This window comes from Petromyzon marinus, chromosome 7, assembly GCF_048934315.1.
Source record: "Petromyzon marinus isolate PM22_M1 ecotype Great Lakes invasive population chromosome 7, UKy_Petmar_22M1.pri1.0, whole genome shotgun sequence".
Lineage (NCBI taxonomy): Eukaryota > Metazoa > Chordata > Hyperoartia > Petromyzontiformes > Petromyzontidae > Petromyzon > Petromyzon marinus.
In genome coordinates this window covers 14,544,734-14,572,531 of record NC_133673.1, presented here as the reverse complement: position 1 = coordinate 14,572,531, position 27,798 = coordinate 14,544,734, and the positions used below count along the sequence as shown (strand labels likewise).

At 41.0% G+C, this 27,798-nt stretch overlaps 2 protein-coding genes across 8 annotated transcripts in view; one reads left to right on the top strand and one right to left on the bottom strand.

Annotated features, from left to right (window-relative positions):
• LOC116940029 (solute carrier family 13 member 4-like) overlaps positions 1–1,454 on the bottom strand; it is a 49,899-nt gene extending 48,445 nt beyond the window's left edge. For 3 of the 6 annotated variants that reach the window (XM_032949268.2, XM_076065184.1, XM_076065183.1), the window contains exon 1: positions 768–902. The gene's annotated coding sequence lies outside the window, so the exon portion shown is untranslated. Of the gene's footprint in view, positions 1–767; positions 903–1,034; positions 1,142–1,333 lie in introns of those variants that run through there. The other 3 variants (XM_076065181.1, XM_076065182.1, XM_076065180.1) reach the window with 3 other exon arrangements.
• Positions 1,345–27,770, top strand: SSBP1 (single stranded DNA binding protein 1). 2 transcript variants are annotated; one of them, XM_032949266.2, is made up of 7 exons: positions 1,345–1,462; positions 2,410–2,446; positions 3,117–3,177; positions 7,861–8,004; positions 24,867–24,954; positions 26,496–26,584; positions 26,895–27,770. In XM_032949266.2, the coding sequence occupies exons 2-7, from the start codon at positions 2,423–2,425 to the stop codon at positions 26,966–26,968; spliced, it is 480 nt and encodes a 159-aa protein (XP_032805157.1). In that variant the 5' UTR covers positions 1,345–1,462; positions 2,410–2,422; the 3' UTR covers positions 26,969–27,770. The 2 variants fall into 2 exon arrangements, with proteins under 2 accessions (XP_032805157.1, XP_032805158.1); XM_032949267.2 differs by having other exon boundaries at positions 1,460–1,555.
• The last annotated feature ends 28 nt before the right edge of the window (positions 27,771–27,798 follow it).

The following is a 27,798-nucleotide window of genomic DNA, read 5'->3' as shown; positions in this document are numbered from 1 at the left end:
AGGCATTACAAACAAGGCATTACGTGCAGAGCAATACAGTAGAAAACGAGACAATACAGAATCAAAACAAAGTACAGACGAAGCAGTACAACAAACGAGACTAAGGGGCCGTCCATAAATGACGTCACGCGATTTTGGACGATTTTTGACCCCACCCCCTTCGCCACACGGCGTCACAAAAAGTCAGACCCCCCCCTCAAATATGACGTCACAAAGCTCTGCCCCCCCCCCCCCAAATAAAACATGCTTCAAATCGCTTTAAACTATTGTCATTGTAGTGCATATTTAATGTGGAGCTGCACTCTGATGTTGTAGGAGGAAACATGTATTACAAAGGCTATTTAATTATTTATATTTATTTAAAGTTGCGCATTTTGATGTGACGTCACATTTCTCAAACCCCCCCCTCTCGTCACACATCGTCACAAATGTCTGACCCCCCCCCTAGGTGCGTGACGTCATTTATGGACGGCCCCTAACATCAATATTGGTGGTTAACTGGCTTTATTAAAAATAAACCCTGGGGGATTAACTCAAAAGTTAATAGAATAAAAATGTACTACTGATTGTACATGTTGAGTTCTAACTTTTATCAGTAACGGCCTCTATTGCCGCGCCTTCATTCGTGGTATCCACGCGGAGTTGAGAGATCTCTCTGCTCTTGTGTGATTGTGCAAAGAACGAATGAACCCCCCAAACCTCACGTTGTTATTATTATAGCTCATTCACAATTAGATGTAATTAAGTCACTGCGTTCGACAACTTACGCATAGGTTTGCCGGTTTGGCGGTGACGTGGCCTAGAATAACGACGAAGACGTTTTGGGAAAAAAAACGTAGCCGGTTGGGTCAAGCTTAACCTATCATATATATTTTTAATCCTCTTAAGGCATGCAGAGTGTTATTATTGACGAATGTGACGAGATTCGTCGTCGTGTATTACATATGCACCACCTGCAAACGCAGTAAAGGGGATCGGCAAACGGTTCCCGAATACTATGTCCGTAATAATCTGCAGCCAACGGAGATTAATACCATCGCGGAGGGGAGATACAACCGCCGTGGAGATGGAGCACATTTAAATAAACTCGCGTGCAGGAGGGATCCACGCGGATCGGTTGTTGGTGTTCACGCGTTGCGGGGAACGACCACCGTGATGAACGCATAGCGACGTATGACGATTGAGGCTTCCATCCAGCAGTGGATTTAACCACGACTGATGATGTTGACGACGACGACGACTCAGCGGCACTTAATTCGCGGAATATATAAATCAACGTGAATTGTAAACGAGATTTTAAAAAAAAATGTTTAAAATGTTTTTATATATTTACCTCAGGAGGGCGACGCGGCCTCTCCATCACTTCCGGGGCTCCGCTGCGTCTCATCCGGCGCCTTCCCGCGCAAATCGCCTCACGCACCCGAGCCGCAAGGTTATTAACTCCAGCCACGTCGGCGTCACGGTATGTGTAAAATCGCATCATCATTATCATCATCGCTTGCTGCTGCTGTTGCTGCTGCTGTTGTTTAAACTCGTGCGAACGATTCTACGACGAGTGAGTGTTTAAGTGCGCAAGGCTTGGATATGGGTGTGTGCAATGCGTGGCGAGCCGCAAGCATCCACGTGGGGATGATGCACAGCAGTTGACTTGTTTTAAAGTTTATTACTTTGGTTTTCGAATGCAGGTTAATGCAACACCGTTTCCTCGTTGGTATCAGATTTAAGTGTTGCATTTGTTGCAGTGGCGTTGTGGTTGGGACCGAATTTTGCGTCCTAGGATCAACTTTTTAACATTTTAACGTTACGATAATACTCGGGAATCGATATGAATCATTTCACATATTTTCTTTATTTAAAGATCACGGTGCTGTATATGTATTCATCGACTCGCGTAAGATCACGGTGCTGTATATGTATTCATCGACTCGCGTAAGAATCAACGTTTATATATTTGAATACGTTACAATACGTTATACGTAATCGATTTTTAATCATTGCAATGGATTTAGCGACCTCCAGTGACTATGAGTTGACGAGCGCGAATCGTCGCGTGTGTCATGAGCTATTTGTGTTATAATCTTTGTGAAGTGTTACTTATGTACAGATGTAGCTTGACCAGGCATATGTGTTCCTTAGGGAGCGGTGGCACAGTGATTCGCGCACTGCGCTATCGGCATGCCGATCCTCGTTCGATTTGCGGTCACGGCTAACATCAGTGGCTAGTTAGAAATGAACTTGTGCTGGGTAACCCCAAGTTAATCCCCCTTATGGCTAGACAGCGTGGAAGAGAGACGTTCAGAAGTTGATTGGCAAGATTTTAAATTATTACTCCCATCACAGGAATCTGCAAAGTCATTACAAACGTTTAACAGCAAGCATTGTGTTGTGTGTGTGGCTTTTTATCTGCAGAAATCGTGGAACGATGTTCAGAAGACCGCTTTTCAAGGTTGTTTTTACTGGTCATTTTATTGCTTATTTTGTCTTAATATATTGCCGATAATCCACCATAGTAACATCTGAATGTTATCAGTTTAACACGAAGGCTTTCGCGACCAATATCCATAATGTATTTTTTGGGGGTTAGATTGCGTAAATTTAAATGTGTCTTGATTTAAAGCTTTCGTGACTGCAGGGGTTCATATTCTTGGTTCTTTCGGTAAAGTCACGTAGAAGGGAAACAATAAAATAATAATATAAATGTGTCGTTAAACCCACCACCACCACCCAACACAGCCAATTAGTAAGGTTTGTCACGTAAACAAAACATGCCAATTGGTTACTCGTACAGCACACCGGTGTGTTGGAGAGCAAATCCACAATATTTACAATTCGAGTACGACGTTTCGCCATTAATTTCAACTAGCATCATGCGAAAGCCAGATTTGTGAATATTATTATGATAGGCATGATTAATATAAGCATACCAATTTTTCGCCTGATATATAGTGAGGCGTTGGCCATTTCTGTCAAAAAAGGCCTTTTCACAAATGCGCACCTATCTTCCAAATTTTTTTAAAAATTCGTTTTAAAGAAAAAAAATGTTCAACGTGCGTGTGTACAATTCGGCTCCAGGTTACCTGCCGCTCATCAAGAGAAGTTGTTTTTTTATCTTCCAGCTTGCTCGTGGGCTGATGACCAGTGAGGCTGGAGATGCTGCTGCGTTAAAACTGGAGAAATGTGAGTAATGTATTCAGTGAGTGCTGCAGTAGCTCTCGCGCTGCACTATGAACCTCACAAAGTTCGCTTTGTGGCCATGGCTATCATCAGCCGTGGTCTAGCCACTGCTGGACGACAGCCTCTACGTACCATGAGCATCTCTCGCAGTTTGTGATGCCAACATCCATCTGCTGCACTTCAGCTGATCTCGTCACACCATCTCTGCTGTAGTCTTATTAGGCGTCCTCCTTCTTTGGCTGTCATTCCATATTCAGTCTCATACATCGACCCTTGTATCCCACCCAAACCCACTTTTCTTTACAGTCAACGTCTCGAATGTGCTTTTTTTTCCCTGATCCATGAGTTATTTCTGTCTGGGTTGTAATTCTAAGCATGCATCATCTCTCCACGCTTCTCTGCATAATTTTCAGCTCTTTAAATTTTTTTGGGTGCACACGTTTCTCATGCGTGGCAATGCGCATTAATTTAAAATTTATTTTGCCACATTGGTGCACGGCTTTTAATGATCAAATTCAGCTTTCTGTGGGGGGGTAGAGCTATTTATAGTTTACAATTAAATGTTTGATGCAAATATCTGCTGTTTGTTCAAATAGGAATTGCTTGAAAAATCAGGACAGATACATATGTACGCATCCTGTCAAACAACATCCTCATGAAAAGGTTTCACGATTATACAAACTTTACGTTTAATCCACTCATTAGATTCCATCTAAGCTCAGACAGTTGTAATCATGACACTGCTGTAAAAATATCATGAATTGCAGCGCATGACGGCAATACTGGCCTTTACCAATAATTCAGTAGGTTATTCAAAGAAACTTGGGTTATTTTTTGTACTTATTAGAAGCGTAGTCATTGCTGGTGGCTCTCCTGATCAGTCCCTTTTCTACCTCGGCTAATTTAATATTGCCACCTAGTTAATTTTCCTTATTCCTAGGTCACTTGAGAAATCTTAAACCTCGGATGTAATAATAAACTTTTACAAACGACACTACTTGTTTTTCTACATGCAACATGTTGGGAACATGTCATTTGAATCGATATGTTTGTTATCTTTGTTCATCTAAATAATTTTCAATGTTTTTGAGAAATAAACTTCTTGTTTCAGAGTGCACAATCGAAAAAATTGTCTACAACTGAGTGTAATGGTTGTAATTTTGTGCAATGTTATCTGACCTCCACAAGGTGGCAGTGTTTTTACACCAGACAACTAAAAACTAGGGGTTCACAATGCATGGTTTTTGGTAATTAACATCGAAGCTTACGATAAATCTGAATCTTGCATGTAAAAATCTATTCACAAATTACACAAATCATAGGCTAGTGATATGTGAATGTTACATTCACAAATTGAGTGATCAAACTATACAAACAACAGAAATCAACAAGGCACATAAAAAGGCACATAAAAATGAGACAAAAACAATGCAATACTCGATTCCTTCATTGAATCATGACTCCAATTATTACAATTATTGCTAGCTTTATGAATAATTCGATGACTACAATAATACAGTCATAAGAATGTTCAGTTAGCAATCCAATGCTGGATGAAGCACTTCCTGTGCCAATGTCGGTTCCGGTTTTGGAGGTTGTTTGCCCATCCAGTACTTACCCTGTTGTGAATTGCAAAAATTCATGGCATCACTAGGGTGGGGTTGAATTATTACCCCCTTTTTATTGGCATTCAGTGTGAGGCTCAGTACCTCTCCTTTTGGGCCCTTGGATGTGGTTTGGTAAAAAAATACCATATCTTGACACAACTTTGCCATCTAAGTGAGTTTTGGCTATGTGACCAACGAATATAAGACATGTGTGAAAATAAATTATTTGGACTTTTGCCCCAAAACACCTTCCAATTGGAATTTCACACAAACGTGCTAAGTGCCCCTTGAATTTGTAAAACTATCTTTACTTGTATAATCTGACGTCTGAAACTAAGAAGTGGCCGGGTGGTACAGGAGCTAGAGATACTGAGCCAGGACCTTTGAGAATGTGGGTTTGAAACTGGGTTTCAGCCACCCATGGTCAAACTGGGTTCTTCAATGGAGCCAGCTTACCAATGACCTAAAAATCCAATACATAAAAACTAAATTCGACAACCATCAAATATTGAAATACATTTTAGCATATATATTTTTTTTGGACGCCTAGCAAATCTTTGAAAGGTTTCTACATGGTGGGGCCCTCGTGTGAAGTAGTTTTGTCGCGCCATCATTCAAGGCTGTTTTCTGACACAGGGTGGAGCACTCTGAGCTATAAAAGTTCACAATGGACATGAATTCGTCTCGTGACACGACACTCAAAGCACAATTGGAAAATAATTTGTGATAAAAACTACAAAAGTGTGTCTGCTACAATTATGGTACGCTAGCGGTACACAATAGTGGTTTTATTTGTTGTGGCCATCTGAAATATGTGCACACTTGTAGTGTAATGAGTCATGCTTCAAGCACTACAAAATAGCAAGTCTTTGTCTATTGTCACCTTAGTGAACACCTTTAATTGAGTTTGCGTCAAGGGGTAGACAATTTTACGTGGTTTGCCCATGTAATTATTATAGACAAAGTGGTGCAATTTTAAAAATGAGCTTAATGTTCGTACATTGCTAGCGACATTGTGAAATTATATGACAATGTGCATACATTGTTTCGTTAAACATATTTTTATATATATAAGACACGTAATGAAAACAAAACTGTAAACCAGATAAACTTGAGAATACAAAACAAATGAAGAGAAATCCAATCAATTCTTAAATAGAATCGTGATCCTGTATCGTGACAATCAAATTTGGGACGGGCGGGGGGGGGTTGAATCGTGCACGCCTACTTTCTTTGTATTTGATAACCATGCACATCGATAAATCTAAACCTCAATCATTATATTACACAGCATTGCTGAGGGCCAGTCATTTATTCTCAGAGGAGGTCATCTTAGAAAAGGGTCGCCTGTTTCCATTGAGCATTCCATGTGGTGTGGTACAATCTTGTAATTTAGTAATTACAGGTAATGCCCGTAATTTGTTTCGACTCTTATTGCACGGCAGCCTCCCTTTATGAATGCCATCTGGTATTTTAGAATTCACACGAAACAGAAGATGATGTGCCCGCCTGCACATTAGTAACAGCAGGTTGAGCTTGGCGGGAGCCCGTGAACGATGGCGCGATAAGCCATTACGCGTGTGTGCAAAGCTTCATGATATTACGCTGCTTATATATGTTTAATCATGTTTTTTTTTTAAATTACATTCTAGTTGTGTTCTCGTTGCCACGTCAATAACAAAGTCATTTGCATTCAGAGAAGTCGCAGAAAGCAGGGCAATATCCTGTGTGAGAATGGAACCTGAAATATGACATTGCAAAACTCCTGAGGTTACTAAACAATGCCATGTTATCCATACTCGTTGCAAATTGCCATCCAGGTTAGAGAACGGCCTTGCGAATATGATGTTGCAGAACGGATGCTGGGTTTCTTTGAGTCCCCTACAATTCACACGAGGTGGTGCACCTCTTGCGTGCCATTCGCTAGAGGTGTTTGTCACATGATAATCACAACATTTTTTAGTCTTCGTTATTGGAAGATGCAAAGTTATTTTAAACACTACATTTCACATGACGGGATTTTTTTTGTGCAGTGATTGGTGACAAGCATTGGACCGTCAGCCTGATTTTTCTTATAGGCAGCTGCAACAGATTTGAACCCAAGATTTTTTAGGCCGTATTATTAATTTTTCGATTTAAAGCTTTCATGACTGCAGGGATTCATATTCTTGGTTCTTTCGGTAAAGTCATGTAGAAGGGAAATAATAAAATAATACAAATTAAACCGTAACATTCTCACGATGTTTCGGCCACAACGCAAGCAGCCGTCTTCAGGTGAAGAACAGAGCTTTTTGGTTATGTTCTGAATGTAAAATTCAGTCGCTGCCTTTCATCTTACCTAGTTTATAACTTACATTATTTGTTTGTTAAAATGTTCCACTGTTATTGGCGTTTCATTATATTTCAAGCATTGTTCTACTGTTGCTGCATCTGCTTTTGCATTGGAAACAGACTGCTCTCAGAATTATAATCATGTACAGCCCTCTGTAAATCCACTCTTCGATGAAGCCCTAATGCTGTATTGGTCATCATTAGACCTCATTTGCCAGTACCAAAATATAATAATAGGGTTTTTACCCCTTTTTTCTGACAACAAAACTGAAACCTTTTTACAAGGATTCATGTCTGCATTAACCACAATAGCTGCAGTCAAAATGCAAAAAAAAAACACACTATGATAATATATGCATTGTCCTTAAAACTGATTGGTCCACACCAAGGGACGGCTTTCTTTTGAGCCTCGACCCAATTGGTGCTCGACCAGATGACACTGTTGGTCATTAGTCATGAGGCATACTCTACCATAATGGTCAGTGTGGGTTGGTGAAGGAGAGCGCAGGGGTTCCCAGGATCATTTAAGATATGATTTGCCACCTACTAACCATGACTGGGCATCGAGCTCAGTTTGCCCGGGTGCACCACGCAGTTCACAAACCGCTGTGCCACTGCTTCACCCCTCCACTGCCACTCACCCACCAAAATGTTCTTTGCTTGGGTCATAATTACGAGATGACCGACTAACGGTTCTTGGTCTTATTCTTTCCTCCCTCTCTGACGCTGCTTATGATGTCGACTTTAGCGCTGAATCGAGTGCAGCTGCTGGGCCGCGTGGGCCAGGACTCGATGGTGCGTCAAGCCGAAGGCCGTTTCCCCGTTACCATCTTCTCCATGGCAACCAACGAGGTGTGGAAGGGCCAGGAAGTGGCGAGCAACACTGATACAGGTGACTTTATTCCGCTACTGGAGGATGATCTCCCTACCCTTTGAGGGTACTGGTATTTTGGGCTAATGGAGCAAACTTAAATGTACAAATGATCCATAAATAACGCGAATAAAACTCAAGACCTCATAAAAATTAGACAAGGAATGATCAGTTATTGATTCAATCTTTACCCGGAATCATAACAGTGCAATTAATATTTATGTTACGTCGACTGTGGCCACATCTCAACACCCTGTACAGAAGATTTGGTATATTTATTTCACATAGTGAGACAATTATAGTCAACTTAAACAGGGGCAAGGAGTCAACAGTTTAAATCGTTGGGAAAATTGATTTTCAGACTATGGGGATAGCAGAGGGAAATGAGTGGTATTTTTTTAAAATTCTGAATCACAACAGTTCATATAATCAATGACAGAGGGTTAAATAATTCTCCCGCACATATAGATGAATATGATGATGCAGTAAATGCTCCTTGATTACAAGTTAGGGTCATTTCGTGTCACCACTCCATTACCGTCGGTCGCGTTCATCAACAAAATTGACCTTTGCCTTTGTATGGAGACAAGTGAGGTTAGCCCAGCAGAAAAGGTCACCTAGAGAGGTAGGTCAGTCCTTCCTGAGTGCCCACATTTTTTGTGGGGCTTTTGTGAGTTGTTAGGGAGCGGCAAAAAAAAACGCCACTCAAAAAAAGTGTTCGGTTCTTAAACCTGTAGCGTTTGTTTCCAAGTGCCTGAGCTGTCAGAACAAAGTACCGCAACATTGAGGACACCATTGTTGATTCAACCCAGAGACCTCGGAGGCCAAAACGGCATCGGTTTTCTGTTAGGAGCAATGTATTGGTTGTGAGAGATCGGAATACAAATTATTTATGATTTAGCTGTATCATAAGCAGTGAATCCAGATTACAAAATAATAAATGTTTGTTGCAGGTGAAAATTCTAAGTCTTGAGATGTGATTGGATGTTGTTGCTTTTGAAATGGAATTATTTGAGTAAATGTAAAGTGCCCCATTGCTCGAATGTATGATTGGAAGATACTTACCTTCATTTTTGGTTGTGAGTCACCAGTAGCGACATTTCCATGTGGTTGTGAGTCACCAGTAGCGACATTTCCATGTTCCTATTAGGGATGTAATGAAGCATCAATTACATTCGATTTTAAGCTCACAATGCATGCATTCAATTAAAAATTCAGTAATTGCTGGTAATTTTTTTGTGTTTGGTATGTAATGGGTTTGCGTTACCCCTGTAGCCACGAGAGGTTTTAGTGTTTACTGCACAGTAAAAAAATATTAATTCTTCAATTGTGAATTGCCAAAGTGTATTAAATTGCTGGAGTGGGGGGGGGGGGGAAAGGCCATGATAATTGTTGCATGGTGTCAACCGGCCTGTTCAAAAGAAAACTATTGTACAAAAGTGATGCACCAGAACAGAGGCCTAACTAAAGGGTTTGGGGTGGAGGGGGACTTCCCTCCACACATTTTAGATGGCCGCTACAGTGAGGGAAAAAAGTATTTGATCCCCTGCTGATTTTGTACGTTTACCCACTGACAAAGAAATGATCAGTCTATAATTTTAATGGTAGGTTTGTTTGAACAGTGAGAGACAGAATAACAACAAAAAAATTCAGAAAAACGCATGTCAAAAATGTTATAAATTGATTTGCATTTTTATGAGGGAAATAAGTATTTGACTCCCTCTCAATCAGATTTCTGGCTCCCAGGAGTCTTTTATACAGGTAACGAGCTGAGATTAGGAGCACACTCTTAAAGGGAGTGCTCCTAATCTCAGCTTGTTACCTGTATAAAAGACACCTGTCCACAGAAGCAATCAATCAATCCGATTCCAAACTCTTCACCATGGCCAAGACCAAAGAGCTCTTCAAGGATGTCAGGGACAAGATTGTAGACCTACACAAGGCTGGAATGGACTACAAGACCATTGCCAAGCAGCTTGGTGAGAAGGTGACAACAGTTGGTGCGATTATTCGCAAATGGAAGAAACACAAAGCTGTCAATCTCCCTCGGCCTGGGGCTCCATGCAAGATCTCACCTCGTGGAGTTGCAATGATCATGAGAACGGTAAGGAATCAGCCCAGAACTACACGCGAGGATCTTGTCAATGATCTCAAGGCAGCTGGGACCATAATCACCAAGAAAATAATTGGTAACACACTATGCCGTGAATGACTGAAATCTTGCAGCACCCGCAAGGTCCCCCTGCTCAAGAAAGCACATATACATGCCCGTCTGAAGTTTGCCAATGAACATCTGAATGATTCAGAGGACAACTGGGTGAAAGTGTTGTGGTCAGATGAGACCAAAATGGAGCTCTTTGGCATCAACTCAACTCACCGTGTTTGGAGGAGGAGGAATGCTGCCTACGACCCCAAGAACACCATCCCTACCGTCAAACATGGAATTGGAAACATGCTTTGGGGGTGTTTTTCTGCTAAGGGGACAGGACAACTTTACCGCATCAAAGGGACGATGGACGGGGCCATGTACCGTCAAATTTTGGGTGAGAACCTCCTTCCCTCAGCCAGGGCATTGAAAATGGTTCGTGGATGGATATTCCAGCATGACAGTGACACAAAACACACGGCCAAGGCAACAAAGGAGTGGCTCAAGAAGAAGCACATTAAGGTCCTGCAGTGGCCTAGCCAGTCTCCAGACCTTAATCCCATCGAAAATCTGTGGAGGGAGCTGAAGGTTCGAGTTGCCAAACGTCAGCCTCGAAACCTTAATGCCTTGGAGAATATCTGCAAAGAGGAGTGGGACAAAATCCCTCTTGAGATGTGTGTAAACCTGGTGGCCAACTACAAGAAACGTCTGACCTCTGTGATTGCCAACAAGGGTTTTGCCACCAAGTACTAAGTCGTGTTTTGCAGAGGGGTCAAATACTTATTTCCCTCATTAAAATGCAAATCAATTTATAACATTTTCGACATGCGTTTTTCTGGATTTTTGTTGTTATTCTGTCTCTCGCTGTTCAAATAAACCTACCATTAAAATTATAGACTGATCATTTCTTTGTCAGTGGGCAAACGTCCAAAATCAGCAGGAGACAAAATACTTTTTTCCCTCACTGTATATTTTCATATTTTTTAGAAATGTTTTATACACATAAAATTGGAGGTAGATTTCAATTATACAACCGAACCTTAATTTGAATGCAATCCATTTTGTTTCCCTGAATGAGTGACTTTGTATAACAATGGAAAAAAAATTCCCTCTCTCCGAAAAAAAAACATTTAGCCAAGTGTGCTACTGTGTCAGAGTGCTTGCCATCACTGCAGTACAAAAATAGTGATGGGACGAGAACCGATTACTGTTAATATTTCTCAGTGTGAAACAATTTGCATGTTTCGTCGGTGCTTAGTTGACAGCTCACCGAATTGTGATTCCCAGATAATTTTGTACGTTCTTCATTGTACGATGACTGCGTTCACGTGGAACATACAGTGGGGAGGCACCTGTCATTCTTGTGTTACAAATATCGTGACAAAGGAGATAGAAATAGCTTCTGAGCCGTTTTATACCAAACTTTGTACTGGGATGAAAAATTTCAAAAATAAAAATTTAGAAAACATCAACGGCTTTTAGGATTCATTCCCTTTAAGACAAATAAAGAAAACATTCACATATGCATGGATTACAAAAATGTTTCCAATATGCCTTTGTTGTCGGAAGTGATCAATTAGTTCGGAAGCTTATGGGAAACTTTTGATTTAAAGCTTTCGTGACTGCAGTAATTCATATTTTTAGCTCTTTCGGTAAAGTCACGTTGAAGGGAAACAATAAAATAATAAAATATATATAACTTTATTATATTTTATTATATATTATATATATTATATATAAAGTTATATATATTATTTTATTGTTTCCCTTCAACGTGACTTTACCGAAAGAGCTAAGAATATAATAATACTATGGGAAACTGTCAGAAAAAAATACGTGTTTGCATACTTGCACATAGTTCTTTTTGCTCTGGTCTATGTCTCCTGAGTTTTGAGCACCCTATTATGTCAATATGACTGTTTTTTAATAATATGATTCCCTAATAGCAGGAGAACTTTATACTTCAGTTTGGTTCATATTGGATCATCTGTACGAGAGTTATTGTGCCCTCCTGCTATGGATAGATAGATGAGACTGACAGACAGGGCTAATGGATAAAGCTTTCAATCTTCGTTGTTAAGTGATTGAAATCTCGTTGAAGGTTTCCCTGTAAGGAATGTCACTGGGTTCAGGGAATAACGCTCAACTCGGATCTTTAATGCAGTAAATATATTACTGGGTATGACGCAGGGTCTGGGGCAGTTGCCGCAGAAATTGGTGTGCCGCTGTGACTGCTGGTGATGAACTGCAGCGTGGAGTATACTGTGTGCCCGGCGCTATGGGTCCCCGTCCCTTGGCAACCGAAGTGTGACGGCTGCGGTCACGCTGGCACCCTGGCTGCCATTTATTTTTCTCTTAATTTCCTGAGAACATTGGCAGGCTAGAATATTTATATATATTTTTTTATAGAAATGAACGATGAAATCAGCTCATGGGCATGACCTTCATGTTTTGTTGCATCGCAAAATCGTGGTGACAGCTAGGAATGGCCTTCATCCAGCAGTGGGTAGGTCATGGTTATGATGATATAATATATATGCATGTATGTGAAATAAAGTAATAGTGATTTTTTTTAAGTAACCTCTGTTGAGACAGATGAATTTGTCATCTGAGTATTATCATCAGTCATGTAACGATTTACCACGCCAGAAATGATATGAATTGTCATGTTTGGGTTCGTGATTCGATTCAATGTTTTCTTATTTTTTTTGTCTCATTGGTACTGTCTTGTTTTTACCGTCTCTCTAGTGTATACTTTGTGTTACATTTGTATTGTCCGTCTTGTTTGTAATGTCAACTCGTTTGTTGTCTGTCTTGTTTGTAATCTGGCTTGTATTTTCTGCCTGTCTTGTTTGTTCTGTCTCATTTACTTAAGCATCTTGCTTGTTCCATTATCCTTAATGTATAAAAGCAAAAAATTAGCGTATCATCTACGTGAACCATAAATAATTAACTCTCATGCGCACAGTGTTGACCTATGTATCGGGAGTGAAAAAAATGACTTGAATCCATGCATTGTTACATGGCCATCTAATGGTAAACATCACGGGTTGTCTGACAAAAGCTGTAGGTTTAATGTTGCGACCAGAACGTGCGTAGATATCTTGTGCGTGTGGAGCTGCAAACGAGATATGCGTGCATCAGTGCACCCAGGGAAGAGGAGTGGGGGAGCTGGCAGTTGTCTGATAGGGAGGCAGTTATCGTAGATCATTAGCAAGTTCCCCATTGCCCACGAAAAGTCAAAAACAATGATGCAGTGTGCAAATCCATTAAGCTTTACAGGGCTTCTGAAATGCACAGCATGTCAGTGGTGGATGTCAATGGATTAAGTGGCTGATGTGAATATAAATTTAATTGAGTGTAGTGTATTTGTCCATGGGAGCTCGCCAAGTAATTTTTTTTTTTACGGGAGCGATGGGTTCCCGCAGTAACATAGAGACGGTTATATTTTGGTTTAATGCAAGCGACATCTGGCTGATGATAATGTGTTTTTTTATTGTTACATATTGTAGATTATTTCCAATTGTTTAAATATTTTTTAGGACAATGGCACAGTCCTGATCTTACAAAATGTGTCACAGGATTATTTAGCCTCTATGCTTTGGTAATTTCTTGAATTATCAATTTATATATATAATGTTTAAATGCAACTGTATGTACAAAGTACTGGAACATGTGCTTCACAGGCAACCACTAAAAACAGATTATATTTTCGAACGGTAAGGTGCAAATGATGGCACTCAATGTGGAGGATACAATCATTCATGTGCAAAGTAAAAGAAAGGTTTTGAGCCTGGATGGGGACCGGAGCAGTGAGTCCACAGCACAGATGGCAGAGGGAAGGGAATCCCAGACAATGGGAGCAACAGCAAAGGTTGAGTGACTTAACCTTTAAGAGGCATTTTGACTGAGGATTTCAACAAAATTCCTTGTTTTGCCAGAGTGGAGAGCTGCGTCAGTGCACTGAGCACTGATCAGTTTAGCAACCTTCTGCGTCAAACCAATCAAATGGGTTTTGTAGCGGTGAACTTAAGAGTCCCTATTACTCTTCAATGGAAGATCATGAATTGTGGCAGCGGAGAAACGGACGCATCGCGCATAAAGGGAACACCTTTGACCTACGTCTTCATTTAGGCTTGGACAGCTGGGTTGGATTTCTGGGATCAGTGACGGCGCCTGTACGAGCGCCGGTAATTGACTTTCCGTGATGGTGAGGTGAAATTGACGCAATCGGCTATAATCCTGTTGCTCGGACAACCTGGGCACCAGCAATATGCCAGATGTGAATCAGTGTCTCTTGCCGCCACCGTTTCCTGTTCTTGCGTTCCTATTCACCTCCCCCCACCACTATGTCGTCTGCATAGAAGACAAAAATAAATGCCTTATGCATTGACATTTTCATTCATTTCCAGTGGCGCGTGTTTAATAATGGCAACACGAAGTTGGAGCTGTTGGGACGTCAGCCCAACTTGTTTAGCGAGCAGACCTCAAAGACCGGCCACTCCAGCAATTCAGCCTTCATTCAACGGGAAATATTGTTTTCCTTAAGCTTTCTGTTTTTTTGACCAAATGAATTCCAATTTTGAGAATACATTCAGAAATAATACAGAGTAGTGCACCTCCATCTGTCTTGAGACTGGCTGTGGAAGAGATGCATCACAGTGGTATTTTTCTTTTACTGTCTACAAAGTGGGGTTGTGCTTTATCACTGCTGCGTGACTAGCATTTGTCACCGGACAGTCCATCAATATTACAATTCTCAGACTGATGTTTTTTTTCCAAGTTAAGTGCAAAACTACATTTATTATGATGGGGCATTTTGTGTACCATTGGTGACCAGGGTTGTTACACATGAGAAGCCAGTTTGATCACAGCTGGCTAAAAACCCAGTTTCAAACAAGGGCCTCGGTCGTGCCAGCACAGTTCTATGACCTCTGATCCTTCCAGTCACCTCAATAATACCAATGGCTTGTCTGTCGTTCTCCTAATAATGAGTGAAATCTCTACAGTAAATCGATATTATGTCTGTATTGTGAGCATAAGTAGCCTGCCAGGCATGTATTTTATGTTTTTATAAAAAAGTACATCTTAGGAGTGCGTAAGAATTATGTGAGTCCTGTAGCTATGTGACATATCAGTTAGTAGATTAAAATAGTCCTTTGGTGTGGACCAATCAGTTTCAAGGACAATACATATATTATCATAGTAGGTTTTTGGTTTGCATTTTGACTGCAGGTATTGTGGTTAATGCAGACATGAATCCTTGTAAAAAGGTTTCAGTTGTGTTGCCAGAAAAAAGGGGAAAAACCCTATTATTAAAATAGTTGTTTTTATTTTACGATACATGCATCAACTTGTACCTGTAATTTTTTTTTAAATTCCAAATGAGAAACTACAAGTCGTTTGGAAAAAAATAAGTTGAAAAGCTTGAATGTAATCGTGGGGATGATGTGGCTAAATCATTAAAACAGTGGTTATTAACCTGGGGTGCACGCACCCCTTGGGGTTGCGAGATATGCCACATTTTTTTAGAAGGTTAATCATCGAAACACAAATTAGGCATGGGCACGTAAGTACAACTACTGTGTTTCATCAAACCTATGTATTTTTTAACATAACACTTTTAACGATTGAAAAGCAAAGGGGTGCAAGGCTGCAGTAAAGGTTAAGAACCACTGCATTAAACTAATAGTGTCCTATGTATGGTAATCGAACATAAGAACGAATGCCTTCACTTAAGAATGTCGATATCTATCTTCCTTAATGGAAAGTGGCAGTGGAGCTGTGGCGTGGCGGTTCATGCATTCCACCGTGGACCCTGTGGTCTGAGTCCGATTCCCAGCCATGGCTAACATCAGTGGTGTGTGATGTCTGGACCAGTCCTCAGCCACACCCTTGAGCAACTCTGGCAAGGCATGGTGAAGTATGGTCAAACAATTCAGATTGATTAATCGCGACAATTTATTGAATTGCCGGGTGGGCCGAATCAACCCACTCCTACTGACCAGGCTCCATCCTGTTTAGTTTCTAAAATCTGGTGATATTGTGCCCACTCAGAATGAACTGGTCTAACATTAACAAACTTAGTTACACTCCGTTTCATACAAAGGTTACGAGCCGTGTCCCGGATATCGGCCAGCTTACAAAAATCCTACAACGCATGAATGGAATGCTGCGATCCGTGTCCTGGCGAGAGGGAGGAGGTAATGTGTTGGTGGTCCCTGTGGTTTTATTTTACCTCACTACCTACCCTGCTGCCCTACGCACCCTTTTATTGCTGTGTGTTGCCTGAACAAGCACTTGGCGGAGGTACAAGAGCAGGACACGGATGTGGATTTCCCCTCTACATCGCTTGATGTCCTCTCTGAGCGATAGACAAAGATCCCTCGTATAGCCTTTAAGAGACTATTGGGGAAATTGCTGTTAGCAAGCACCTATCAAGGTCGGCATGACACACGAAGGCGGTGGGTGGCCAACACCACGCCGCGCCATCTTTGTTTCCCCAGTGTTGGTGTTTACACGCCATACCTGGTACTCCGCTTGAGGCTGAGTTGACCTAGGAGAGGCCCAAGGCCGGTTCAAATATTAACCACTTAATTGTTGTGGGCAGGAATCGAGCGTGGGTTGCTGGGTTTGTAGTAGTGAGCTAGCCACTGCAACACTGCTACCCCAGGCTTATACACATACATACGCGCATGCACATTGAACACGCACCTGCAAAGTCATTCCGGCATAGCAGCGGCAGTGTCCCTGTGTACACGTTTCAATTAAACATGCTTTTTCTATGCCTACTTTACATCGGCTTTTTTTTTACTTGTCACGTGCTCGTGATCAAATATTCGCCTCCATGACATTTGAATATTTGGTGCACGTCTTCTATGTGTGGCATGATGCACGTGTCCCCCAACCCAGGCGCTTTTATGAATTGTCTACATTCGAGGTCACAATTCCATTTAAGAGTGGCTAATTCTTTTGGCAATTTATAGCACCTCAAGTGGCTTGCAGGAGACATGAACCGGTTGTGGCCAACGTACATGAATCGAAAAACTTTATAAAAACGCAATATTGTGGGCTTTACAGTCGGTATTATTTGGTGAATTGATGCATTGTTACATCCCTGGTGCTGGGGATATGTTCCCTACTTTCTGATTATTCAGAAAAATCTCATAATTAGGCATCAATACGAAATGTTGGCTTGTCCGAATAGATTTTTTGTTTGGGATTGAATTAAACACTGGAAGTACTTAGCCCATCGTACTAATCGTGATGTAGCATCATGTGGCAGTGGGTGATGTAACCTTTGTGAGCACGGAGACATTTTAGAAAATAAGTGACAGCTGTCATTTTCATATTCTTCTCACAATCTCGTACTCAAAGCAGTAAAAGTGGTCAATTTTTTTTATGAAATAAAATGGCAAGATAAGACGTATTGTGAATTTGTATATTTTCTAGGATTTAAATAATCTTGCAAAATAATGACATTAATTGGAGCACAAATTGTGAAACATTGGAGAAAATTAAAATGAAGTGTCAATTCTGTATTTACTACTCCCACCTCTTTGGTACGTCGTGTTATATGTCTTCCGAACTTATTCCGCTGTTTCAAACCAATATTTATTGTTACCTGGAAAATACTGTTTATCCAGTTACCCAGCTAGTTCTGATGGCAACGGCTCGCAGCCACCAACAACAGAGTTATTTTAACACGTAGGCTTTCGCAACCAGTATTATTCATGAAAGTTTTTTGGGTTAGATCGCGTTATTTATTAATGTGTCGCAACCTTCCACCACCCGACACGGCCAATCAGTAAAAAATTTGTCACGTTGACAAAAGACAAATAGTTCACTACTTTAGCCCACCGGTGTGTTGAAGAGTGGATCCACAACATTTACAATTTGAGTAGTACGACGTTTCGCTGGAAATTACATCCAGTGTCTTCGGGTGATTTGCCAGAAGAGTGAAGCCATCCACCTGCTTCTGGTCTTAAATCGTGCAGGATGACGTCATCATTGGTGAACCCCATCAGGTTTCGAGATCAGAGGTGGAGGTGGGGGTATACGCAATTATGTTACAGATCAGTAATCAGCCACTTAGCATGTGACTCGCCTGGAAGGAATTGCAATGTGTTGTGTATTACTTAATAATACGTCTATAGCTATCACAGAGATTGAAATTATTTGAATTCTTCTCAATTTCAATTGATTCTCTTTGAGCTGTACGCCTTTTGGCGCCCTCTGGTCTAACACCGTTTGAGACTAGGCTCGAAAGAAATCTGTCTGGTTTGGACCAATCAGTTTCAAAGACAATGCATATATTATCAGAGTTTTTTTTTGCATTCTGACCACAAGTATTGTGGTGAATGCAGACATGATTCCTTGTAAAAGGTTTCAGTTTGGTGTTTTAACATCTTAACACCTGTTTTGTTGCCAGAAAAAAGGGGAAAACCTATTCTCATATTTTAGTACTGGCAAAGGAGGGCCCATGATACATAATGGTAATTATCCAAACAGTTGTGTACAATATAGTTTTACAATAAATGCAAACCTTTGATTGCGGAAGGGTCCCCACTCGACGGAGCTCTACAGAGCCCTCTCTAGGGTATTTTTTGCCTCTTCCATTCCTTGCCAGATCCCTCAGAAGATATGTTAATATCCACACTTTACCACACCGCACACGACCTGATTCATGCACAAAAAATATTTAATCGTGACACGCGGATCAGCAATGTTTAAACCAACCATTGACTCCCAAGGAGTTCACGGCTGGGATGAGCTGCAAATGCTTGTTGTGAAATCAGAGCTTTAAGTGTTCGCAAACTGACACAAACAGTCCATGGGCCAGATTATAAATTGGTATCACGAAAGGTAGCAAAATTGTAGCCGTACCGATGGATTTCCACAGCAAATAGCAGTGAATTACTTGATAACCCCACTCATTTCAAATGGTTACCACACAATTGACTGTTATTGGCCACATAAAGAAATTGGAAACACTAAAGTTATGCCACCTCAGGTGGTAGAAACAAATGAAATATCTGGTCTGGGCTCATGGACTAAAAGCAGGATTTTCAGGTTACACTGGACAGACCTTTATGTTGGGGCTTACGCAATGTCTCTACAATTCAAAGCACAGGGTGTTTTTATAGGTGTGCATTGGAGGGGAAAAATACATTGGTGGGTTGGTGGTAGACCCTTGGGATGGGAGGGGGTAGGGGGGTGTAGTAGGTGGGGTGGTGCCTGCGGGTCGACTGAAATGTCAGCACAAAATAGAAGAGCAATGCAAGTTCTCAGAATTATGTACAAAGAATTTGCTAATAGAGAGTGTTGTCCTTAGGGCTTGGCTGTTCCACAATGATTGTGATAATGCCTTTGTGGCATATAAAAGTAAAAAAATTTGTGCCGCACGAGCGGTGGTAACTTTTGCTGCATTGGCAAATGCTGTGTAAATGTGTATCAAGTACGCTTGTGTCAATATAGATCATTTTAAGATGTTCTTTGAATATATATTTTTTTACTTTAATTCTATCACAGTTATGTTTGTATAAGGTAGCATTTAACGTACATATTTGGGCTTTTGTGCGCCATGTTTAATTACAGTGTTTGAAAATAAACGTAGATTCATTCCCTTTAAATCTGACATGGGAAGGGCTTCCTTCCTGCGTCGTGCTAGAGACCATGAGCGTGCATGATGGGAGCAGTGTTTGAGAGATTTCAAGTGGTCAAATAAAATGTGTAAGGTTAGAGCTAAGAAGGGTGTGAACACACCGCTATTGGCAAATAATGAAAAGTCCTGCTAAAGTACAAATGAAACAAAAAACTTCCACTTTTGTAATTACACTGCCTTATCACAGAAAAATACATAGCATGCTAATGTTTAGGGTAATGGATTGTCTAGCGTACGGACCATTTTGTGAATTGTTAGTCTATTTTAGATTTTTTAAAGGCATTGGGGAGGAGTGGTGGTGCAGTTTTGAGTGCTCTATGCTATGAGCCTGGCGATCTGAGTTTAAATGAACGGCCACGAATAACATAGATGGCAAGTTACGTCTGAACTGCACTTGGGCCTTCTAGTCACCAACCCACACTGACCGGCGTGGCAAAGTTATGGTCAAATATCCCCTATGACCGACACGATATGAGCAGGCCTTCATCAGTATATTGACAAAGGGCTGTAAATATATATTTTAAATTGCGAGTAGATAACCCATTGCTCCATAATAGAAAATAAGGGACAGCTGTCATTTTCATATTCTTCTCACAATCTCATACTCAAAGCACTAAAAGTGGTCAATTTTTTTATGAAATAAAATGGCAAGATAAGACGTATTGTGAATTTGTATATTTTCTAGGATTTAAATAATCTTGCAAAATAATTACATTAATTGGAGCACAAATTGTGAAACGTTGGAGAAAATTAAAATGAAGTGTCAATTCTGTATTTATTACTCCCACCTCTTTGGCACGTCGTGTTATATGTCTTCCGAACTTATTCCGCTGTTTCAAACCAATATTTATTTGTTACCTGGAAAATTCTGTTTATCCAGTTACCCAGCTAGTTCTGATGGCAACGGCTCGCAGCCACCAACAACAGAGTTATTTTAACACGTAGGCTTTTGCAACCAGTATTATTCATGAAAGTTTTTTGGGTTAGATCGCGTTATTTATTAATGTGTCGCAACCTTCCACCACCCGACACGGCCAATCAGTAAAAAATTTGTCACGTTGACAAAAGACAAATAGTTCACTACTTTAGCCCACCGGTGTGTTGAAGAGTGGATCCACAACATTTACAATTTGAGTAGTACGACGTTTCGCTGGAAATTACATCCAGTGTTTTCGGGCGATTTGCCAGAAGAGTGAAGCCATCCACCTGCTTCTGGTCTTAAATCGTGCAGGATGACGTCATCATTGGTGAACCCCATCAGGTTTCGAGATCAGAGGCGGAGGTATATGCAATTATGTTACAGATCAGTAATCAGGCACTTTGCATGTGACTCACCTGTAAGGAATTGCAATGTGTTGTGTATTACTTAATAATACGCCTCCAGGCTGCGCTGAGTCTATAGCTATCACAGAGATTGAAATTATTTGAATTCTTCTAAATTTCAATTGATTCTCTTTGAGCTGTACGCCTTTTTGCGTTCTCTGGTCTAACACCGTTTGAGACGAGGCTCAAAAGAAAGCTGTCTCTGGTGTGGACCAATCAGTTTCAAGGACAATGCATATATTATCAGAGTGTTTTTGTTTGCATTCTGACTACAAGTATTGTGGTTAATGCAGACATGATTCCTTGTAAAAGGTTTCAGTTTGGTGTTTTAACATCTTAACACCTGTTTTGTTGCCAGAAAAAAGGGGAAAACCTATTCTTACAGAGTTATTATTATGGTTGGAAAGAAACTCAGCCAGCAGCCAATCAGGAAACTCGAGGCATAGATTATGTTTAATAGTATGGTTAACATTATGAGACTGTGATAATTATGAATGTAGCGAGGTTAAAAAAATGTGTGAGAGTGGGGAGGCAAACTCTGTGCATGTCTGGGTGTGCTTGCGCGATGGATGAGTTCCAGTGGGGCGACAGTGTGGGCACAAGGATATGACTAGCTCTGTGGATTACTTGTAAGATGATTCGGAGGATCATTCACGAGCTTCACTTGTTCCAAGCAAAATTAATGTGCCCTTTTAAAATAATGCTCCATATGCTGCGAAGCCTCAAATGCGGGATCTTCTGGGCTGTTCGTTTTCCACTGCTTTTGCCTCCAAAAGTATAAGGACATGAGCGGCTTCATCGCAAAACCATGCAAATCATTTGTCACTGGATGAAAATACACAATGAATTGTTTATTCTATTCATATTTCCCACATGAACTCCTGTATTCCTGCTAAGTCAAGGCAGTCAAATCAGTTGACTATACCTGATGAAAATAATCCAAAGTTAATGCTTTTGCAATGACTGATCGATCCTTGGGATTTTATAAATTGCAGTGATTCTGTGTAACAGTTCAATTCAAGAATTGATTTGTTTTTTTCTCGTTTGTTTTGTCTTATCTGCATTGTCTGTCGAGTTCATACTGTCTTGTTTGTATCTGTCTGCCTACCTTCTGTTAGGAAAACGTTTAAGATCAGGTGAGAGATCGTTGAAACTAGAAAAAAATGAAGTTATAATCTGGGTCATAAAGTGAATACACAGCATAGTTAAAAACAACAACATTAACCACTACAGAATTGCATAAATCATAAATAGACAGTCTTCTATACAATTGTTGATGCTTCAATCGTGAGCATTACCACATTTTTTAATAGATGTATTAATCTTTGTATGCCAACAACAAAAAACGAGACTAAAATCCATTAAAGCTTTTATCAGGCCTTTGGAACATTTCAAGATTTCCAGGATCATGCCCGGCTGCATTTGTATCCCCAGTGCTGATGTTTACGAAATAATACCGGTTCCTCATTTAATATATTATTGTGAGCGTAGGAATGTATTTTAAGACAATTTATAGATTATTACACTCACGATAATGCATCGAATTATATTGTAATTTTATTTCTCCAGGAAATCTTAACTGAATCTGAAGGAAAAAATGTTGAGGGTCCTGCATTGGGATGTTTGTCCAAGTCCACTTTAAAGAGTGTTTTGCGTTGTGGGAGGAAACCAGAGTACCCACAGAAAAACCTCCATGCACACAAGGTGAACACTCAAAGCTCTGCACACTTGCTCTGCTCTCATCTCCTAGCCACGTTGCATTCCACCTGTATGTGACCCACCATCCTTTGTGGCCAAACTGCTGGTTTACAGGTGTGCACCACTGTTAAACAATGTTTCGTTTGATTGGTTTGTGATGTGTGTGAACGTTCTATAATAGTTGACTCTTGGTGTGGTCCATGGCACAAGGCTGCGATTTTAACGTGGGAACGTGCTAAAAATGCATAATGTATGTATTTACTCACTGAGTCATAGTTTATTTACTACTGGCACATTGCTTTTGATGTTCAGTGCTTCTTTCCCATTAGGCTAGGATTTTTTCAACACTCTAATATATTCTAATATTAGGCCTGTAATAATTCACCCCCCTTGAAGATTGGTCACAATTTTGTTTGTGATGCTATTCAAGAATGGTTGTTGCTACCAGAATGGTTAAATAAAGATGATGGGTCTGTAATTCTCCAAGTCAATTGTTACCCCATTTATTTGGTGAGAGCAAGCACGTGACAACATAACCCTATGCAGACGGAGCAATGAAAGCCCTTGATATATAACTTTTTTTATAATGTATATGCATCGCAATACCGTGAGAGATGGCGAAGGCTTGGGGAGGATTTGTATCGAGTAGTGGATAAGTCGTGGCTGCTGCCGATTATGATTATACAAATAAAAAATGTCTCAAACTCCTGATTCTAATGCACGTATCAATCGTGGGCGTAGTAATACATTTTAATCGATGCATCACTAATCTCAAAACTAAATACTGCCAGGCGTTATGGCAAGAGACAGCCATGAAGGGATCTCTTTAAGGAAAGAACTATAATTTCCTCCCAGTGCCTGGACATACAGTACAAATAACCGATGCAAATCACAAATGGCCACTTTTCCCCCAGTGTGTGTTCGTGAAAATGAAGTGTAATTCTGTGGGGCTCTTGTTTTTCAATGGATTGTGAATTCCTGAAGCAAATCAGAAAGCAAGAATGTGCCTTTTATTCAGTTTTTGTATCGCGGGCTCAAGTACTTGAGTTTCATACAAAATCATTTTCTGTGATATAAAGTGGTCGTGAAATGTGATACTGTACCCACAACAGTAACCTTGGTGCTTTCATCGGACGGTAGTTTGTGTCTATAATTTATTTTGTCGCACACGTGGAGTAACTGTGCCTCGATCTTCATTGAGCGAAACCAAGTGAGTGCGCGTCACTGCGAGTGTTAGAGTGGTTTGTGCGTTGCTAACGCTTCCACCTGTTCAGGCGTGGGCAAAACCCATGCTCTACGGGAGTGCATATGAGTGCTCCAGTTACTGCATGTGTTGTCCTTACGTTTCCCAGAGTTTTACGTCAAACACATTGTTTAGCTCTATTACGCTCTTTCGTGAGCTCACACAGTCTTAACGGGGTCATTTTGAGGTTAACCTGCACCCTTTGTATAATGGTAAAATAATTACAGATCCTCTGCTGAAAGGTTGCGGAGTGGTATTGGCAGCATTTGATGACCCTTGCGTAAAAGTGACGTCACAGGCGCGCAAAACGGTCTGGGGATTGTCAAGGGAGCAGCGGACAGCGTTTCATGGGACAGCGTTGTGAAGCGAAGTCCGGCGAATTTTTGTCTCATGCTCAGATATTTCGTGGGCTTTAGTCTGTAAAAAGTGATCAGGATGTGAAAGCAGAAGATAAAGGCTGTAAGGGTAGAAAATGTGAAGGTCGCACACGTGGCTGGGGTTGCTTTGCTGGCTCTACATGAAGGTCAGCGCAAAACCGTTGCGTGTAACCGAACCTTCATTTCAGTCGGGGTGTGTGCGAGAGTCGGCCGAACCCGATAAATATTTCCGCTCCCAATACACCACATCCAGCATACCTCGCGTTATTGCTTTGGCTATTAAGCCACGTGCCGACTCCAGCCTACAGAAACCCGAAAATTATTCGGTCAGAAATTAAGCCGTGGGTTAGGAAGGTAGGTCTACTTACGTGAATTGGCGATAACGTGCGGTCACCCCCCCCCCCCCCTCGTGTGTGTGTCTTTCCCTCTCAGGAGATCTCACCCAGAAAACGACTTGGCACCGCGTGTCCGTGTTCAAACCCGGCCTGAGGGAGGTTGCATTCCAGTACGTCAAGAAGGGGTGAGTTGCCCCTCAAAGAAGCTGGGGTTTGATTCTGCTGAAACCCAGCGAGTTCTTTGCAGTTTATTGTTCGTGGTTTATATGCAGGGTATTAACTTTACTGGAATATACAAACTGTATATGTGCAACCGCCCATCGGTTCAGCGTTGGATGAGAGAAATGCAGATCGTAGTAGTTGTTTGGCCATACTTCACCACATTGATCAGCCTGTGCTACAAGTGGAGATCAGTACCACTCCATACAGTTCTTAACAAAAAAACACAATTTAAGTGCCTTTGCATTCTATACATTGCTATTCAAAACTGCAATGTTTGAATACATTTTAGGAAGTTTCACATCGATGTGCATTGTAAATTCACAGCATTAGCCCACGGGTCAAGCCCCAACGAATTTTCCACCCACTTTTTAATTTACATATTGATCTTATCTGTGTGAAGAGTTCAGCTGCTGTGAAGTACATCAGCATTTTCATGAAAATTATCCAATTATAAACTCCGTGTTTACGAGTGAATGCCGAAATGCAAATAGTTACTTTATAAAAGTCTGATAACCTTGGCAGGAGTGCCTTGGTGGTTTTACAATCATTTCGTACAAACTGCTGTCCGGAAATTCTAAATTTACATGGAATTTTTTTTCGAAATGGTCTTTGGTCCTTTCTCGTCAGGGGTGGGGGGTGGGGACACCCCAGCACATAAAAAACATACAAAGGTCATCCCAGGTCACCCTTGTTCATTACAAACTGGTCTCATTTGATCCTTATGTGGCTAAGCATCATGAAGAGCACCAATTTGTATTAATCAGATATGACCATTTAAATGAAGGGACTTTTCTGGTGGCAGTGCTTGGGTTCAACTTGAGCAGTTTCATTTGAGCAGATATTCAGTATCAGGCATGCCCTTGGAAAGTAAAAAATATATCTGTGAGTCTGTTTAAATTGGAGTCAAATGTAGAAAAACAGTAATGTTTGAATGTGCTGCTGACAGAATGGATTCGTGGCTCAGTACATATAATATAATCATCATAGAGTCCGTTGTGATGGCAACACCAACTTTATCAGTTGATGATCTTTGTAAAGGCTGAGGGAAAAAAAAGTACATTTTTGTTTTATATACTTATTGCATAGGATTTTCATTTAAGTCATATTTTAGTTTTTATTGGAGCAAGTGGATTTGGCAAATGCAGCCAGGCAGCATACTTTTGCCCCGCCATCATCCTGTTTTGTGTTTTGCTATCCTGAATAGGCCCTCGCTATCAGCACACACGTTCATTTACATCTCTTAATTTTTGCTAGGAAGTATATCCATAATGCACGACAGCATGGCAGCTACACCCCTATTCTCATCTTGCGTTTGCTGTTTCTTGTTTGGCTTATTTGCAAACTTATACGAGGGTGTCGTTGACGTTGTGAGGCTGTTAAATATTTTACTGTGCAATGGATGATACATACTGTCATGTGTGGAGAGGCTGGTTGAATGTGTACATGTATGGATGAATGAATGAATAAATGGATGTATGAATGTATTTCATTCATATCTGCTCAGGGTTCGTGTCTATGTGGAAGGACGACTGGAGTACGGCGAGTACACAGACAAGAACAACGTGAAGAGGAGTGCCACCAGCATCATAGCAGGTGCATTCATCATAACAGGCGCATTATTCATCATAGCAGGTGTATTATACATCATAACAGGTGCACTATATATCACAGCAGGTGCTCCTCACACTCAGACATCTACATGCAGCTAAGTTTTGGCCAGCAGGGATGTGCATCGAATACATTGTTTTACTGTACTATGCTCACCATCCAAGCACTATCCAGCTTGGCATGAGAAGGCCATCATCCAGCAGTGGATTGACAAAAGGGATATAAATATTTCTGTAAAAAAAAAACAGCGTGCGTCAGCGTAACCCCGTTTGTTTGTCTAACCCTCCGTCCGCAGAGCAAATCATTTTCTTGAGTGACCCTGAAAGAGACGATGGACGAAAAGCTGAGCTCGAGGACATGCAGCTGTGAGCGCTGATCACCAGATGCTCGTGATTGGTGGTGTGACAGTGGATGTGTGGTGGGTTGGGAGGGACCTGAGGATTGCAGAAGTTAAGTCATGCCACCTTTTCGAGTTTGGCCAGTAAACGGACACCCGCTGCACCCACACTGAGAGGTTGTGAAATTTCCCAATCTCTTCCTTTTGCACGCAAATGAGCCAATATGCTTCGGATTATATCTTTTGATTGGTAAACCCAAAACGCTGGATGTGTGGGATTAAGTGTGTGGTATTTAACCTTAAAAACTAGGGTTTTTGAACCACGGACACGTCGGCAGATATTGTCTTCCAAGACATTGCAAAATTCACTCCGCCTACGTCTGTTGCGTTTAAAAAAACGGTCTGTCGAGCCAGTGGAAAATAGCAGGGTGGACGTGTTCCGCATGGAGAGAAGCACATTTGTGCTTCAGCATTTCGAAATTTTCTAATTTCCACAGAAGTGTTTATAGTCCCGATAGCAGCACACCCGACTCGCGCAAAACTTGCGATCGCGACAATCCGCGTGCCTGCTTCCTCCAAACGTGCATTGCTCGCGCGAGCACTTGATTTCTGTTGTATTTACATTTTCTGTTCGTTTTTGTCTTGTTGTTTTGCCCGCGTTCATTTTCGTTGTCGGTATAATTTAAATGGCACTCGTGTGAAGTAATGCTCTTCGTGATGAATAACCTTTGTTTGTTTTGGAAAAAAACAACAACATGTTGTGCAGATTCTTAGTGTCAAATAAGGTTCTTGTTTTTTTTAATAAACATGCAACCAGTCGGTTGTGAAAAATAATGCCGTACGGGTCATACGCCTGTGCACA